Raw genomic sequence first — 18143 nt, forward strand, 5'->3', positions numbered from 1 at the left:
TAGTCGCACGTCCTTCCTCTCTTCGCAGTGCGTAAAACGTTGATAACCAACGTTTAATGCCTCTCTCGTCTTCTTCATTTTGCGTATAAATACACGTAGAATGGAATATTCAAGCAACAGCTTATTCGCGCTTCCCGGGAAAGCCTGCACTTTCGTATTGCATTTTGTTATCGGCGTAGCGTGAATGATTTTCCAGATGTGGGAGCAGCTGGGAAATTAACAGCATTAACGTCTGCGTAGAAATTCTGTTTTACGAATGACGAACATTTTCTACGAGCTACCCTTGTGACTTCACTCCGTAATTTCCACTGCAGCCAACACGTATGATCAAACCATTGTTTAACGTCTTCAGGCGGAACGACACGCATGCTCGTTTGCTTTGTTCGGAAAAATGTATTCTTCGTTTCTGTTCCCGTAATACGGAAGTCGATGAAGTTGTAAAACGCCAAGAATTATTTATAGAATCTTCTTCGATAAAAGGAACGATTCCCAGTTTGAAAATTCTTCGGAAATTAAGCATCGATTTCCTCGAGATCAATGGAGCAGAGCTTGTTCATCGGCGAACATAACGTTTGCGGCAGGTAGACTTCCGGTTGTTAGCGGGATCACGTTGCGGAGGATGCAGACGCGAGTCGCGTGCAATATGACAGTTATAATGCGGAAAGCAAGCCAATGGAAAGGTTTTTTGCAAGTCTAACGGAATTGGCGCGGTTGTGTAGCCACCGTCTAGTCATTTTTCACCATGTAAAAATACTCCACTGGCACGGAGAAGTTAGCCTGAAATCTCAGATTTACCAGATAGACTCCTCTCGGAGATTCGCGGAAAAAATTCACGAATACTGAGCAGCGACGCGCGACATGCAAATTGCTCGCCTACTGGGCGCTTCCTCTTCTAATTCCCTACAGATATTCAAAAAGGCCGCCATTTCGTAACACCGGAGACCGCTACGAGACGGTTCGCCGATTATGTAGATTCGCGGCTTGCTGAATTTTGGCTCGTTAACCTGTTTCCTTCGCAACTTGGACTGCAACTGCCGTTGCGTAGTCGAAAGGTAACCATTTCTAATCTGAAATTAATAGCACGCCGGGTCGATCGAACTACATAGGTTTTACGAGCAGATGGAATTCTTCGAAAACGACGCGACGGAGCGAATTAAATCGCGGTGACAGGAAGTTGTGCGGCCGACGACGATCGGTTACGTTGTCGATATCGTTATGCCGCTCGTGTTCATCGCGGTGCATTAAAATCTCACGCACGGAAGCCGCAGAGCTGTTGCATAACTCCGCGTCTCCCCGCTTCGATCACTAGATAAGAAAAAAGAAAAAAAAAGAAAAGAAAATGGTATTCCTCCGTTCATCTTTTTCTGCAACTTGCAAATTTTGTCAGACACATTTTGTCTTCCACGTGATTACAACACACACGTTTCATCCACCGCGCCATAATATCAATTATGTAACAGGCTCGTTAAGAATGCAGCATAATATTTGCACGCAGAAGAATTGCTCGAGAGGTTAAGGAGCGAACGCGGGTAAATGAAATTTGCACAAGGCGTATTCATCCCATGGAGAGGAAGACAAAAAGAGAAAAGAAATGACTCCGTGGTACCGGAAACCGTGCGGTTCGCGTGTCGTTTGCAAATTGCCGCCGGTGTACACGCCTTTGTTTCACCCCGCGGGACCTCTCGATGACTCACGACGAAAGAGGAAACGGCGATTCGTTGGCCGCGAGACAGGGGATAGAGAGAAAGGGAAATCGAAGGGAGTGTGTACACGTGGACGAGTAGTTTTTCTGCTCGCTCATCCTGAGAGATTCACCTGAGGATGGACGGCAGGCTCGCGCGAGCGCGCAGGAAAGCGGATTCTAAGGTCAAGTACCTTCCACTTCCGGCATGGACACCGACACATCGTGCACACCGACAACAGCCAGCACGTGTCTTCGATTCAACGTTAGAATCGTCTCTACTCCTCTCTCTCTCTCTCTCTTTCTCTTTCACTCTGAGAAGAGTGATTCCTAACCATGTTTCTTCCCTATTTGCCTCACAATTACGCTGCCACGCTCGCTGGAGGGGTTTCTATGAGATTTTTCCGGTGGTACGAGTCGATAACTATGGTTAATAAGCGGAGGAAGACTTTAATACAAGCACACGCAACACCATGTGATTCAATCTTTGTAATGACGAATCTCTTTGAAATAAAGCACCGTTGAACACGAGTACGTTTTGTCGCTCTCTCTCTCTCTCTCTCTTTTTCTTGCTATTAAAAGCAGCATAGTAGAGAGGTGGTTTTCTCGGAATGGCGCTCCAATCGTGAGCTAGCAATTTAACAGGAACGTCTTCCTACTCTGCTTCGCCGAGAATTTCTGTTCCTGGAAGGAATCGAAGCTCCTGGTGGCGTGCAGAATCCTCTCTTCTATTTTTCTACGGTACTTTATCTCTGATCTGCCACGAGGTAGAAGGAGAAGGAGAAGGAGAAGGAGAGGAAGAAGAGCGGCGTTGAAAAACCGAAAATAAATGGTGCGGAAGCGTGAAAGAGATGGCGGCGCTCGGCCAAAGACCCCGTGGTGGATCCTCTCGAGTTTCTCGGTTTTTTCGGTTCCCCCCGTTCGATACTTACTTACATCCTTCGGAGGTACATCGGCAGAGGATTTTCGCGTGCAGCTAATTGGCTTTTCGTTCTCGCGAAGAACGACACCGCGATCGCGCCTGGGAAAGGGTTGTCAACCTTAAACCTCTAATCACCTCTTCCTTAATTATCCTAACCCCTTGTCTCGCTTTAATTAAGCCTTCGTGTCGAGGATGTATCTTGAATTTGATGTCTCATTGATTATCGTTGCGTAGAGTATTACGTAAAAAAAAAGAAGAAAAAGGAAAGAAAAACTGTCACAATTATTTGTCCTCTTAGGTAATAGAGTTCTCTGCGGTTCGCTGTATCGCCAGGTTGCGTAATATATACTTGAGAATACTGTACACGGTAAGTACGGCAGAGTATCGAAGGTAGGAATCTATGGAAAAGAAACGAGAATACGAAGAACGGAGGAGTGTGTAGAAGAGGACTTATGAAAATCTCAAAGTCCCTCGAGCAAATTGATGCCATTAAGGCTAATAGAATTTCATTACATCGTCGATCTCTAATGGGAAAATCGTTCTCCTTATCCGGGATTTACGTTTCCCTCCGATGCAACCTGATCCTTTTATTGCTCGTCGATCGTGCGTTCCTGGTCAGAAGGGGCAAGAAATATTATTAGGAATTAAATTAACCAAGACGTGGCAGGTAAAAGAGAGAGAGAGGGGGGAAGAACGCCGCGACGAGTCAAGTTCACGACTATCTCATCATTGTCTCTCTTCTCTGTAGTTACGATAATGCTAAACCAAACGACGATCATTGTCATTTTGCTCGTTCCTCTACCGGAGGAGACCGGTGATTCTCTTCTGAATAACGAGGCAAATTAATTGCACCAGACTTCTTTTCTCTTTCTTTTAACTGCAGAGACACTCTGATATATGTAATTAACTTTCTGGTATCTCGAAGAATCCGTTAACGTGCCATGGGAAATTTCTTCGACTACCAAGATTTTCAAACGTCGATTACAGTTCGGACTCCTTCTTTTTCTTTTTTCCATCAATGGAACGATAATCGTAAATCTCGTCAGCCTGGTTACGCCGTTGCATTATTTAAGGATGGAATATGCGGTAAAGATAGCTGTTACTTCAGGGTGAATGCACTTATGGGTCTAGTTGATCACGGGTCACGGAATATGGAGGAGTCGTTTGACCGATAAATCTCCTCGAGATTTTCTCGCGGAGGATCGAACGGTACACTTTCCTCCTTTTCACGATAGGTCCCGTAAAAAAGAAGAAGAAGTTCACCAACTATACAATCATGCGGATAGCATTACTTGTAACAATCAGTCTGATCGACTAACAATCGAGGTATTACAAGAGAAAATTCACGGTAACCGAAGGGAGGTTATTAAACTCGAAGTTAGCGGTCGAACATACGTGGTCTGCATCGTTAATAATAAATTACCGTAGCACGCTAGCGGAATGGGGCCTAGTTGAACAGCATTCGATCCTAATCGAACAGAGCGACGTACCATTGGGCATGGCCAATATATGTATATTCCTCAGGAACGAATGTGCGAACTGTTTGCAGTTGACTCGGCTAAGAGCACCGTTACTTCATTCACACCTAACAACGATTTACAGTTAAATCGTAACAGAGAATCTTTATCGAAAATTCATTAAAAAGATGACCTAACACGTTCGCTACTCTCGGAGTAACTGAACGTCTGCGGTAGCGAAGTATACGCCGAAAGTCAGAAATCAACGAAACGTGACTGCTTACAAAGAAGCACTTGACCCCTATACGCCTAAGAAAATCCGCGTTTTACAATGGTAAACGTGCTGCCTTTCAACTCTGAATCGATACCACTGTGTTCCACTTGTGACTAATTTTAAGCAATTTTCGCTTCCTTTCGTTTTTGCGGAAAGACCCGAAAAAATAGACCGAGAACAGTCGTAGATATTCGTGATAAATGTTTCACCGTTCACTTTTGAATTGACAAAGAATTTCTTTTTTTTTTTTTTGGAATGTTCCAGCAACCGCTGCGATAGCGAGCACCGTGCAAATCGAGTGTGCGAGCGAGTCGATAATCGTCCACATCTCGACAGAGGGGAACACCGATTTCCATGGTCTGGTTTATCCAAGGGGGTTGTCCAAGAACAGCTCTTGCCTGCAAGAGTATAGAAGCCAGCCTACCCCCATAACCTACAACCTGCCTCTCAGGTCTTGCAACACGATGCCCACCGAACTGGTAAGTACCGGGGGAAAAAGATTCGTAGAATTATGACGTATTACTCGATTCGATGAGACGAAATTACCCAGTTGAGCTATCTAGGTAGACACGATAATAAGCGTAGATGATAGTTTGCCCGAGCTATTAGCTTCTCACCTGGTTTCTCAATTCCTGAACGTCCGTCAATGGCGATAATTGCACGTTACCACGAGGCAACCTGAATCTCGGCCATCGAGGTTAATCACGGTCGATCGTTGGTTACCTTCGCAATCGTTAAAACAGAAATTTCGAGGATGGTTAAACATCGAAAGGAAGTCGTATATCATTCCTGGTCGATTTTTTTTTCTCGCTAAATCACCGTGTAGTCGTGTAGAGCAATCGTGAACATCCTGAGATCGTACATCGTTGCGTAAGAGCAAACCCCCGTGAAAGAAGCTCTCGATCGCGATATACGTGGACCGTGTTCTGGTTGAAAGAAGAAAAGAAGAAAAGAAGAAAAGAAGAGCTACGGAGGTGTGAATGCACGCGAACGAAGAAGAAGAAGAGGAGGAAGGCGAGTGAGCGAGAGTCAGAAGAAAAAGAAGGGAAGAGGGAAAATACAGTGTGTGGTGTAGCGGAGGAGGGCTGGTTCGTGTAACGAGGGAATCGTGTGTCGAGGCGAGAGATCGCTTCCTCGCCATACCATAACTGGACCGTTATGTGACCGGACTTACGGCCTTCTTCTTACGAGCGTTACAAGAGATATGTAGTATGCCAGCAGCAGCAACAGCAGCCAACCGGCCAACGCTGGCTGCTACGCCTTATGTCAGCGATGTACCGTGCGCATGCAAACGCGTGCTCGTGTCCTTAACGGACCGCTGGTTCCTTCCATTTGCCGATAATGAACCCGACCATCACGATTTCCAGTTGAAATATCGAGTAGATGTGTCTGTTTGCTCCATTCTCCTCTACTTTTCCACCTAACAATCCTACGTTACGCTTTTAACCCTTTGCCTGATATCGTCTTCATCTTCGTTGCGCAGAAGTAAAAGTGAGAATGTACAGATGACGCTGGTGAAGGCTAGTTTTGCCATTTCTGTACTTTTCCAGATACACGTTCGATTAATACGCTCCAGGTGCTCCGTGAAATGTTAGTTGCTCCGAGGAGCGAAAGGTTTTTCGCCGTTCGATGAATAATTTTATCCCTCGGAGATTTCTATCGTTGACCAGGCAACAAACGGGGGGCCAAGAGGCGATCGAGCGTTTCGTAAATCGATCGAGCACCGCTCAATTTCTTTCCATTGTTTGGACACGGTAACACGCCCACGAACACGGAAAAGGTGTAATTACCAGTCTACTTCCACTCTTCTGATACGCATTTTATTCTGCATCGATCGCTAGGATCACCGTGCATCGAGAACTGACCGATAACCATTGCGAGGATCCTCGTGTGAAGCGGCCTGGCATATTGACGACGGCCTGGCTCGGCAAAGATCATAATTACAATCGATCTCTAGCATCTCCGACCGAGAAAACTGTCCGCTGGTACCTGCTGATTAGTTTTGACTTATAACACTGGCGTAATCTTGGAGAAACCGTTCGAGCAGAAGTGCACTTTCCACGCGAAATGTGTTCGATATCCGTGAGAGTTTGGCAAACGATGTCACAATTTCGACAGAGTATCGAGGATTTTCCATCGTTTTACAAGGGAATCTAGCAAAAGGAAACTTTACTCGACGGATGACCTGGTACGTGTTGCTGAGATCGAAGGGAAAAAGGTGGAACTTCCTCGAGTTAATAGCGATACTTGCGCCGGCACGAGGGTCTGCATAATTTAAGGAAAAAAGGGAACAATTTGTCCCGTAAGAAGAACGCGGCACGGACGTCTAACACAAGGCTGAGGAAGGTGAACAGAGTCTTTGACCTCCCCGTTCGTGATTCCTCGCGATCGTTGTGGGCGTTAAAGGGACTGTGGGCAGTCTCTCGACATCCTGGACGATGGTGATCCCGCTTGCAGTGATCGTAAATTAAACGGTTTTATAGGATCTCGGTGCTCTGCCCGATTCTTACCACCGTTGCATCCTTGCTTCTTTCCTTAAACCGTCGACATGTTGCATCTCGTACCATTTTACAGTTGCAATTAAAGCCTGAACTTTAGAGTTTCCAACGTGAAACCGTCGTATCTTTCCTTTCCCTTCTTATTCTACACGATCGATCGATCAATTTCTACACCTCAGTTTTTCGATTTATGCAAAATTATAACAGTGATTTCGTTGTTTCTCGCGAGTGGAGACCTTGGTAGTAGAGCGTTCAAGTGTCTGCAAGGTAACGGGACGTCGCATTAAAATGGCACCGAACGAAACGGGGGCCAAATATGGCGAACCTGGGCCAACGTTTTCGTTGCTTACGCAACCATTTCTCGATCATGATTTCCTTCGGTTACATAACGGATTGCTATTTTTTTTTCCCCCTCCACCTCGAATATTCCGCTAAGTGCATCTTCAGAGAGAGCATTTCATATAGAACTACTTTTAAATACTCGTCGAGTGTGTAATTTCGAAGAAGCGACAAGAAAGTTAATTTGCCCAGGCAATTTCGAGTGGAAAACGTTCAAACAGAATGACACCAGTATCTTCCAAGAGACGATGTAACCGTGAACGTTTCGCAAACCGATCCGTGGCCGGCTAAAACCAGCGTCGGATCTTCGCACAGGCATGCAAATAACACCGCGGCCAGCTTGCGTTACTCATTAATGGCATCATATCTCTATTTGCACCGACACCACACGCAGTTTCTGCTTCTAGCTGGAACACGTACATCCTACAGCCTGGTAGAGCGAACAAAATCGTTCTTCTGTTAATCCATGCGAATTGCCTTCTTCCTTTTGTCTTCTCCTGAATAATTTATTCGTGAAGTTGGACATTGGAATTGGAAACTCCTCGGACACGTTACGACTCTAAAAAAATTAACGATCTTCCAGGAGATTTAAATTTCTACGAGATGTTTTGCAAAAGAGCAAATTGCCTCAAGTTTGTTTTCTCTTAAATACTTAATTTATTCGTGAATTTGGAAACACTTTAAACACGTTGTGACTTAAAAAAATTAATGCTCTTCCAGGAGATTTAAATGATTTCTACTAAGTAGAAGATTTAATTTTGCAAAGAAGCAAATTAGCTTCCTTTGGTTTCCTCTTGGATAATTTATTCGCGAAGCTGGACATTGGAATTGGAAACTCTTCGGACATGTTATGATACACGATACACGAATTTGCTTTCGAAACTTCTCTCATGCATAAAACGATCGAATAAAGATACTCCAGAGGGGGATAGAAGAATGCCATCGTAGTTTTGTCCTTTTTATTCGCACGCAAAGGTCATCCTCTTTTGGCCACGTCCAACCCTGCGGAGGTCCTTAAAACGACTGTCGCGAGTGGGACGAGGTTCTTGTGGGCAGGCGAACGTTGCCCACGCTCCGATCGTAAAAGTAAAAGTCCACGATCGATCCTGAACCTCTGTAATTCCACGTATTTACCTCTGTGTTGGCCACTTATCGCCGACATCCGTGAATCTAACGATGCTGGACACGTTTTTAACGAATTCTTTCGCAGTGAAAACTGTTCGATCGAGGGAATTCGCAATTGAGAATTTCACCAGGTGAAATTTCCGAAATTCAGCCAGCTTGCAACATATAAACTATTCACTTTCACGTTTACCTCATCGTCGAGGAATCGATTATCCAACGTTTAAGCTTCGAAACACTGTCCAACGATGATTTACATAAATTTCGTTAGCGTGCAACGTTTAATTTCACTTTTACTCCTCCGCACGATATCATCGAGGTTTCATTTCGTAGACGTTAATGGCCTCATCCATATTCGAGGCTGTGCACAAGAGAGGAGGAATTTAAGTCGGTCGATCGTCTTTCAAAATCGTTTTGCCTTCCCCGTACCGCCGAAATGGTGGTTCGACTTTCGACTGGCTTACGTAAAAACCCTCTCACGTCACTGTTGTATTTTTTACGTTCGACTCTGTTGATCGAACGCGAGACAGCGGGAACTATGGTCGGGGCCACGATACAGCGAGGTCGTAAATTAAACTCCGAAGAATCGGCACTCGAGGGTTCCAACGGTAAACGAATGATTTGGTATTTCAAGTAGAAAATGGAAAATACCTTAATATTAATTGCTATCTGAAATATTAGGTGTAGAAATGAATTCGTGGCCCTTGCGATTAATCAGCTGTAACTTTACCTTGAATCGAATCTTTTTTCCCGCTGTGTTCGAGTTCTCAAGTTGCTTCTATTAGCAAAACAGAACACTATCGGGCTCGATGTCACCCATATAAACAGCATATTAGACACTTCGTCCTTTTTGCATTTTAACTTTAAAGAAGTGCTCTTGAAGCGAAAAGTCTTTGGGATGGGAAATTCTGCCTCGTGCGGCTTATTCCCCAGACTATTATCTCTTTCGTTCACTCCACCACCATCTAACCGATTCAAAATTCAAAACATACCAAGATGTGAATAATAGCATTGCTGATATTACACGTCCGAAACCGCCATCATTTTTTCGAAGGGGAATTCGCCTGAGAAATGGAATAAACGTATAGCAAGTGATGGAGATTATTTTCAAGACTGAACTGTACTTTGTTTTTTTTTTTTTTAAATAAATAAATCCACGAAACAAAGGCCACGAATTAATTTGTACACCTAATATATGTAATTTCTTTCTGTGTCCACATCTACACAACCTTTTCATTCCCAGAGGGAAAGACCCTAATTTGTCCTAGCTGCATGCAGTTTTCGATAAACATTGAATGATCGCAAAAGTTCGTACCCGATTTGAAAATCAAACACAAGCGGTGATAACGCTGAAACAAACATCACCTCTGAAATGAATTTTTGCAGTCGTCTGATATATTAGAATCAGTTTGACTTTCGCTGGATACAAGAATTCTTCGTACGGTCCTGTACTCATCTGTCGATTTTCATGTCCCGGCAGCTAAAACATGTTCACTTTGACGCCTGACCGATTTTACGACCTCGCCATATACCAGAAGTCGATTTTTCCCGCGAATCATCGCGTTCGCGGAGGATAAAGAAAGATCGACAGGAACGGGCATGGGCAATTTTACGGCGTGTCACGTAACGAAATTGCAGCGAATGAAATTTCAACAACGGAGCACAGCAATTACATGCTTCACGCTCTAAGCTCGGGAGGGGAAAAAAGCCGGAGGAAACGAAGCTCGACAGGAGAAAGATCACGGGCAAATTTAACCCCTTTGGCTCTTGAATTGTTCAACAGTGTTTGCGAGGAAAAAGAAAGAAAAGAGAGAGAGAAAAAGAAAGATTTAGACGAAATAATTCGTCTATATTATCCTTCTTTGTTAGAACACACTTTGCATCGGGGAAATATCGTCTAGAACCAGTTCTGCCGGAGCAAATTAAATGTTTTTGACCATAGAGCTGATAAATCGAGCGTGAATTAATCATTCACTACGATGAAACAGGCTATCAGGCCAGATCTCTTCCCGATGCTCGGCCGTAATGAAAAACGTGTGCAAAAGAGCACGGTTGGAAGGAGAGATTTTGGTAAAAATCAGGACTATACGTCATTGGATGGAACGACGCGGTTAAACGAGAGCAACAAGAGTTGTTTCGACAGCTGCAGTAAATCGTAAAATGGGTAGCTTCACCGGTATCTCCAGTTGTAAGTGGCCTGCTGTTGCTATACGGCATCCTTGACGATGGCCTTGCGACTTACACGGCTGTAGAGCGGCGTGTGTAAGACGCGGAGAGGCAGGCCTCGTAAGTAAGAGCCACACTGCGTACAGTTAGCGGCGTGTTAAGTTAAATCGCCGGAAATTCGCATTCTGAGAATTTCATCGACTATTTAAACGCGCAATTTTTCACTCCGTTAATTGACACTTATCAATGGAGAGTTGGCGAGTGAAAGAGAAAGAAAAGAAACACGACGCGTGTAGAGAACACTCTGAATTTTCGTCCGTTCCCAGCCAGCTTTCTAATGAAAGGTGAATTGAAATCGTACCTCATCTAACCGAGTCGAGATATTTTCGTGTTAAGGAATGTTGACGGACGAACGAGGACTGAAATTTCCATGAAATTCCAGCGAATCCTTCGAGCTTGTGTATTGCGCTCGTAATCTATTTTCTTTCTTCGAACAGTGGAAAAAATTCGATTTCAGAGCCACCAGTTTCTTGGCGCATCAGCGGTGCTCGGTGCAATTCCTTTTCGCTGAATCAGAAAGCAACGTTCGTTTCCCAGAGACGAGTCCCTCCTCGAGTAATCGTTGGCAAACATCAAGATAGTGGTTTTTCATTTTCCTGCCGGCACACGGTATTCATTAGCGGCGCTTTTCCGCCAACCTATCCTTTGTCCTATCCGTGCATTTGCATTTAACGAACGATCGGGCTCGATCGTGCTTCGCCTCTTCGCAGAAATTTCTTTCAAAAGAAGAATCGTTCGAACGTTGAAAAATGAACCTCGAAACATTCGGAAACTTGGACGAGTGATCTGAAAGTTTCAGTCCACGGTGTACAGAGATGAAAAATGTCTAGCGAGGCTTCTTCCTATGGAAAAGTTGCGATATCTTCGTGTTCCGTTCCGTTCCGTTCGTTTCCTACGCGGCAGGTGGTGCGTCCCTCGGTAACCACCATTAACCGAGCAAATGTTGCCCTTGCTCGGCAAATGTACCATGGCCAAAGCGGATAATATCTTCCTAGTAGCGAGGTGTAACCACCGGTTGCACAAAGAGGGATATACCGTCGATCTGCACCGGCTCCAATTACATCGTAAAATCGCGAGCCCAAGGCTTGTAAATTGCACGCAACTTTTAACTCGATAGTCTCTTCTCTAAAGGCTAAACGACAGCCTCGTTTTTTCCATCCCTCGGGTGATGGAAATTTTCCGTCGAGCAACTTCCGTTTCGCGATACACACTTGTCAGTCGCGAATGTATTGTAGGAAGACTCGAATTCAGACTTCTGCTTCGTTCGTTCAGAAAACTTTTCATCGCATCACGTTCAGAGTGGTTTAACGGTCCACTTTCACCTCTTTCGGTTCCCTTGAAATTCCGATTCCAGGTGAATCTCGATACTCGAGTGTACTCAATCTCTCGAATCACCCGTCGTGTCAAACAGTTCTCACGTAACGCGTCGCTATCGAGATTTTCCTTAACTCTGAAACGTCGATTCGTGCGAATTATCCTTGAAACGCATCGAAGAATCGTTTCTGTGGAATTCGAAGGCCGAATTCCGATGTCTCGTCGATTTTCCTCGCTTCTCTTTTTTTCACCCGGCGGAACATGTTAAATCGTAGAAAATTGTTGATCAGGAATCGGGTTTCCCGGGGCTCGAATAATTTCAAGGCCGTCTGGCAACACCGTGCCAGAGTTAAGTGGCATAATGGCGGCCCGTGGCCGTCTTCGGTTTTAATGCCCGCCAGAGCTTCTCTGTTACGCCGTATTACCCTTCTAATAGAAACACCGTTACGTCACCCGTTATATTTTCCCGATACCCTCGACACGATCCTCCAGCTTATTATCCGCCCCTTTTACCCGTGAATAATCGAAGGAGGAAGAAATATACATTACTGACCAAGGAAACGTTTACAACACTCCAAACACCATGCCGCGCGATTTTTTCTCCCGTGAAAACAATAAGCCAGGAGAGGATAATAGAGGGGAGGGGGAAGGTAGATGAGAACCTCTGGCCGCGTATGCAGCGGCTGCTGCTGGCCTTCTAGGGTCGACGAAGAAGAAGAAGAAGAAGAAGAAGAAGAAGAAGAAGAAGAAGAAGCTGCATATTTCTTGGCCACACGGTGGAGCGGATCAGAACGGCGACGATGGTAGAGGACGCTTCGTCAAATGGCCTATTGTTCGCAATTTCAGACCCCTCTCTGGTTAAACTGGCACTCCGCTTGTTAACGCATCCACTACCGGCAGCGTAACGCGCTGCCCTCTGGAAAAATCGTCCACGGAGGGATGCATCTCGAATAATAATGCACTTTTCGAGAACCTCAGGCTTGTTTAGGCTACGAGATCATATTCTACGCACAGCGGATTTTAGCGGCGGTTGGAACACAGTTTCCAACATTTTTCTGGGTATCGAAGTGTGTCTTGTACGGTTGGAATCGGTTGGAATCGGTTGGAATCGGTTGGAATCGAAGGTCTCTCGAGTAAAACGAGCAAAATGTGATTTATGAAAAAAAGAAAGCAGAGGGAGGCGTGACTTATGAGAACCACTGGCAAACACAGAGAAGCGTCGCGATGGTATTGAATCAAGGTACAGGTCCTCCAACCTCGTTGACCTCTGACTGAGGGCGAGCAGCCATATCTGCCGGCCAGTTTTTCAGGCTGAGGACGCTCGTGAAGCCGGCAAGGATACGGCACAGCTTCGCCCGTAGAGACCGGTCTCCTCTCATCGTCTCCTCTTTTGCTGAAGAGACTCGCCATCTTTATTCCGCTCTGGCGGCTGTCTTTCCCTCTGGTCCCGACGCGAGACGCCACAGCCTGATCCGCTGGACAATGCTGGCGCCGAGGTATCGACGACCCCGAACACCCTCAGAGGTCGTCGCACCACGATTATCCAGATAACCCTAAACACCCACCAATTTCTCTCTTCCACCATCACCGTCCTCCATTTTGTCTTTCACGATCTTTCACATTCTCTCCGACGACGCTCAACTTTCGTACCTAAACACGATTACACCATTATTCGCTTTTCGAGTGGCCACTTCTGTCGCTAAAGGGCTAAAGTGCAGAACCCATTCTTTCGAGGATCGTTGAAACTCGGAAGTAACCTGAATAATCTCTCGCGAATATTCTACTCGTCGTCCTTTCCAGGGAGCTCGTCCTTCCTTCCAATGGGAAGAATTAATTACGAGTAACGTAACATCGAATCAGGAGGTTGTAAGCACAGATAATGATATATTCTTTCCGGCATATCCAGCGGAGCTTATAAACTCGTCCTGTTGTAAAATCCGTATCAGCGGATCGCGTTTAATCAGAGAACCGGATCTTCGGGTAATGAGCGGGATCAGGTTATTCTCCGTTCACCATAAATCCTCCCGAAGGATCAACGAAATCCCGCTAGATCGCTCGGCGTAATCCTGTGATTATAAGAGCTCTTCGAGCTTCGATAAGAGAAGGTGGACAAAGGACGAAAGACGCAGGCTGATTAAGTTATACATACAGTGCTGGGTGACCAGCTCTGGCAAGGATTTATGTTCGATTCTATAGGAACGGGGATCTCGTAAATCCAAAGGGAATCTTCAATCGTGATTATTCAGCGGGTTTCTCGATGTCCGCAGGAAGTCGAGCAGCCTCTACTTTCCACGAACAATCGTCCGCCATTGAAACATCTGTGTGCGTGTGTGTGTAAAAAAGAGAGGCTAATGCGAAGAATAAGTTGTAAATTGTCGACTATGTCCATTTTATCAACGGCAAACTTCCATTAGGTTTTTTTCATAGAGTTACAACTTCATGGAAAGGGGCAGGATTACAATTTTCAACATTCGTCGAGTGCATCGGAGGAATGTCTTATCAAGTGTTCTGGAACGAATTGAACGAGGCGTGCACTCGCCGAGGAGAGGAACAGAATATTACACGAGCGGACAGGATGTTAAAAGAATGAAAAAACGACGGACGAGAAGAAAGCAAGCCTAACGCGACAACGTTGAAATCACTTCTCGGCGTTCTCGCGTCATTAACTCGGCCCTTCGCTCCTTTTCTTCTTTTTCGTCGTTAACCCGTTTCTTTACCCCTCGTGCCACGGTTTTCTATTTTGCCCCCTGCTCGCCTACGATCACCTTCCGCGTTCTACGAGACGATGCTTTCTTCTTGGAACGAGATGAGCTCGGTCAAGAGGAAAACTCGATTCGAGATAAGTTACTCGAGAAGAACTTCCCTTGTAATGGTCAGATCCGGTTCCGTGGCTTTTCCAATCGACCAACAGAGAACGCGTATTAATCGCCGTTTATTCCTCCTGTTCGATTGAGAAACATTCCTCTAATTTTAGACATGCAAATTTTAAAGAACGCTTTCGTTTCTTTCTTTTATCCTTCTTGTTTCGCGGCAAACACTCTGCAGAATCGACTGTTTGTTATATTATACCACGGTACATTATTCGAGGCGGAGGAATGAAAAGAAGAGGTCGGTCCAGATCAGAGGACAGTCGCCAGGCGGAGGACTCGATTTCTCTGGAAAGGCGAGGTCCAAGGCCACGCGGGGAGGTCAGAATCGCGATTACGTTTTAAATGAAATCCACCCACGCTGGGAATACCTGTTTTGGCCCGTCTCGCAACCAGCCAACAGGATTTCGACTTTCACCTACCGATTAGAATTAATTCCTTCCCAACGAGGATACATCCTTGCGCCCACGTGACACCGAAAATGACTCACTTTGCATAAACAGATACAATTTCAACACTCGCTATTTACACGTTAACAATCTAAAATCCATAAAGAAGGAAAGAAAAGTTCTCAGCGAGAATTCCATCGGATCGTAGGCTAATTAGATTCAATTTGCAAAACGTGAATCTAGTTTATCCAAGACGAAGGCAGGTTAGCCGCGTCGTACGAAGAGATGAGGCTAGCACAGATGACGCAAGGGACGGTATGGACGATCTCGTCGCGTTTCCACCACGGTTTTGTCATTGCAGGTGTCACGTACCGCCGCCCATTATGTTACCGCTTCATTGTCACGCGTTCCGCGGACACACTTCGAATTTCATTGACACACTTGAGAAAACTGCAGCTCGAAAAAGCGTCGCCCGACATGTCGACGAGGCCCATCATTCTGACTGTTTGCCAACGAAATTTATCTCACGCTTGTTACATACAGAGGACGTTTCATTCCAATCTTATTCAATATCCATCGAGAGCAACTTAAATTACACCAACTTTCACGTCACTTGGAACCCACTCGCGTGTCTTCCAATTTCCTGTCTGGCTTGCATCCAGCAATTAGTCCCCACACCGCTGTACGCGATGCAACGGAAAAAAGCGTTGAAATTATACACAAGTAACAGACTACATATTTCTATGGTATTTCCTGTGCAAAGATTCCTCCTAATCTTATCGTTGCTTCCGGTTGCCCGTGGAAATAAGTAAACTACGCCTGTTACACGAGGAAATTATTTCATAATTGAACGGCAGACGTGATGTAATTATCGATAGGGTGGTAAAATGGAAAATGGAAAAGGGAAACGAAGAGAATTGGATAATTGGCATAAATGAATAATTCAGAGAAGGATAGTGAACGGTTTGAAGATGCACCGTAAACATCTACGGTGTCTATGAATGGCTGCGTTTCCCCTGTGGTAACAAAGGTCCGCGTACACGCGATGAATAGCAAATATTGAGAAAAGGCATTTTTTCACGCGTCCTACGTGGCCTCCCTTCGTCATCCATCGATGTGTGCGGCTCGACGCGGCGTGACATCATCGGTTACAGGGCCAGTCTCTCGCGTAAACCGCGTCAGGATTATTTATAGCGACGACCGTCGTACAGGGGGAAACTGTAACCGTACTTTTCCCCCAACTCCGTTAATCGTATCATCCCCGATACGATTCCCACGAGAGGAACGAACAAGAACGAAACGAGCGTAAAAGTATAATCGAGGATCGAAGATAAGGAGAGAAGAATGTCGCCATTGAGAAAGATGAAGAACAGAGGCAGGCGAGTGATGGAACATGGGGAAGAGGAAACGTCGCGACGCGTTCAACGTGCACAGTCAAGGGAATCCAGTCAGCTGGAGAGCAGAGAAGATCGTGTTTACGAGGATTACAGTTCCTAGCGCGTGGCGTAAGACGCCGGTGCAGCTCTGCAGCTGCAAGTCGCAGCCTGAACTGACCGGACGTCGAACCCGAGAAATGCTCCAACCAGCTAGATGTATCGTAATAAGTAGACAAAGTAGCCCACGGGCAGGGCGAGAGGATGCGCTGCTACGCTCTCCAATGTATGCGCACACCTCCAGATTCATTCGTCTTATTCTGTCCATCTTCGGCATCCTTCTTCTTATCGGCCGTACTTTCGAGATGCATCTCGCGTGCATCGGCCACACCCACGTGTAACATTCCAAGGATCTTCGGAGGCGAGTTAGGGTATACGAGGAATTAATATCGGCGTCGCGGGTGAATGTAAATCTCCGACAAGGATCACGTCGGGTGGTTTAGGTGCACGAACCAGAGGGTCGAGCGTGTACTCTACGAGGGAAGTTAACTGTTTCGCGATGAGGAAGAATCCAAAATTTACGCCCTGTTTTTTCACACAGATTAATCTTCCAACAGCCAGTTCTATCTTACGGCCACGTGAATTTCATCCTTCTCGCTCTTATCCGCGATAAATTCCAGCAATCTTTAGCCAGGCAGCCGTTAAAGTTATTCTAATTACAGGTGTAGAACACGATAAATATTGTCGGGGTGGATCGAAAGTACCACGGGTGAGAAAGTCATAGGCGCATTAATAATAATAATAATAATTAAGAGGCGGTACTGATGAGTCAGCTGATAGTTCATTTGCATGAAACCTCCGGCTACCGTGGCTCTTTCTCTTGCCGGGGGCCAAAAGGTGTGCATCGGCCACGAATTCTCTCTCCTTTCATACACTCTGTACACAGAACGCCCGATCATGCCAGGATAATCATAACAATCCTCTCCAACAACGTTTCACGTAATAAAAGAAATTCCTCCGTTATAGTTTTATGAAATTAGTGCTTGGCGGGAGAATTTTTAGAATGTGAAAGAATTCCCCGGTTTTAAGTATCGAACGGCGAAACAAAATGCCAGGATTTCCTTCCTATTTCCGTTTCATTTAGTGAGGGGGAAATTATTATTGAACTAAACTTTCGTAGAACGCGAATGAAAAATTGAAAGAAAGCATAAAATAAACGCGGTATATAAATTGAATAGAAAGAACAAACGCGAATTGATATATTTTTCGATTCTATAATATAGGAAAATTTCAATAAAATACGCGGCGATAATTGGGAGGAAGTATCAAGTTAAACGCGGAAAAATATTCAATAATACGCGAACAAGGAATGAAGCTATTATTTCAATACGCGATGCAACGACTCTAGTATTTACTAAAATTAAGGAAGTATCAAGTTAAACGCGGAAAAATATTCAATAATAAGCGAACAAGGAATGAAGCTATTATTTCAATACGCGATGCAACGACTCGCATAGTGCACTCGTTTAAATCAGCTCACAATATAAAATACAATAATACAACTAACTACTTAACATGCAATGCCTAGGATAGCTGTAAATTATCAGTTTAGAAAATCACAAATCATAAAACAAATTCAAAATTCACTTGTCAATAGCATGGAAAAATAAACAAAAATTAG

The 18143-nt window shown here is 45.0% G+C and overlaps 1 protein-coding gene across 1 annotated transcript in view; it reads left to right on the top strand.

Moving 5' to 3' along the window:
* The window catches only part of LOC108579565, a 47090-nt gene that overhangs the window by 17307 nt on the left and 11640 nt on the right, over window positions 1-18143 (top strand). The window contains exon 4 of the mRNA XM_017943137.1: window positions 4599-4813. Within this exon, the coding sequence (XP_017798626.1) occupies window positions 4599-4813 (215 nt within the window). The remainder of the gene's footprint in view (window positions 1-4598; window positions 4814-18143) is intronic.

The sequence above is a fragment of the Habropoda laboriosa genome, unplaced genomic scaffold (assembly GCF_001263275.1).
Source record: "Habropoda laboriosa isolate 0110345459 unplaced genomic scaffold, ASM126327v1 scaffold33, whole genome shotgun sequence".
NCBI classification, from domain to species: domain Eukaryota; kingdom Metazoa; phylum Arthropoda; class Insecta; order Hymenoptera; family Apidae; genus Habropoda; species Habropoda laboriosa.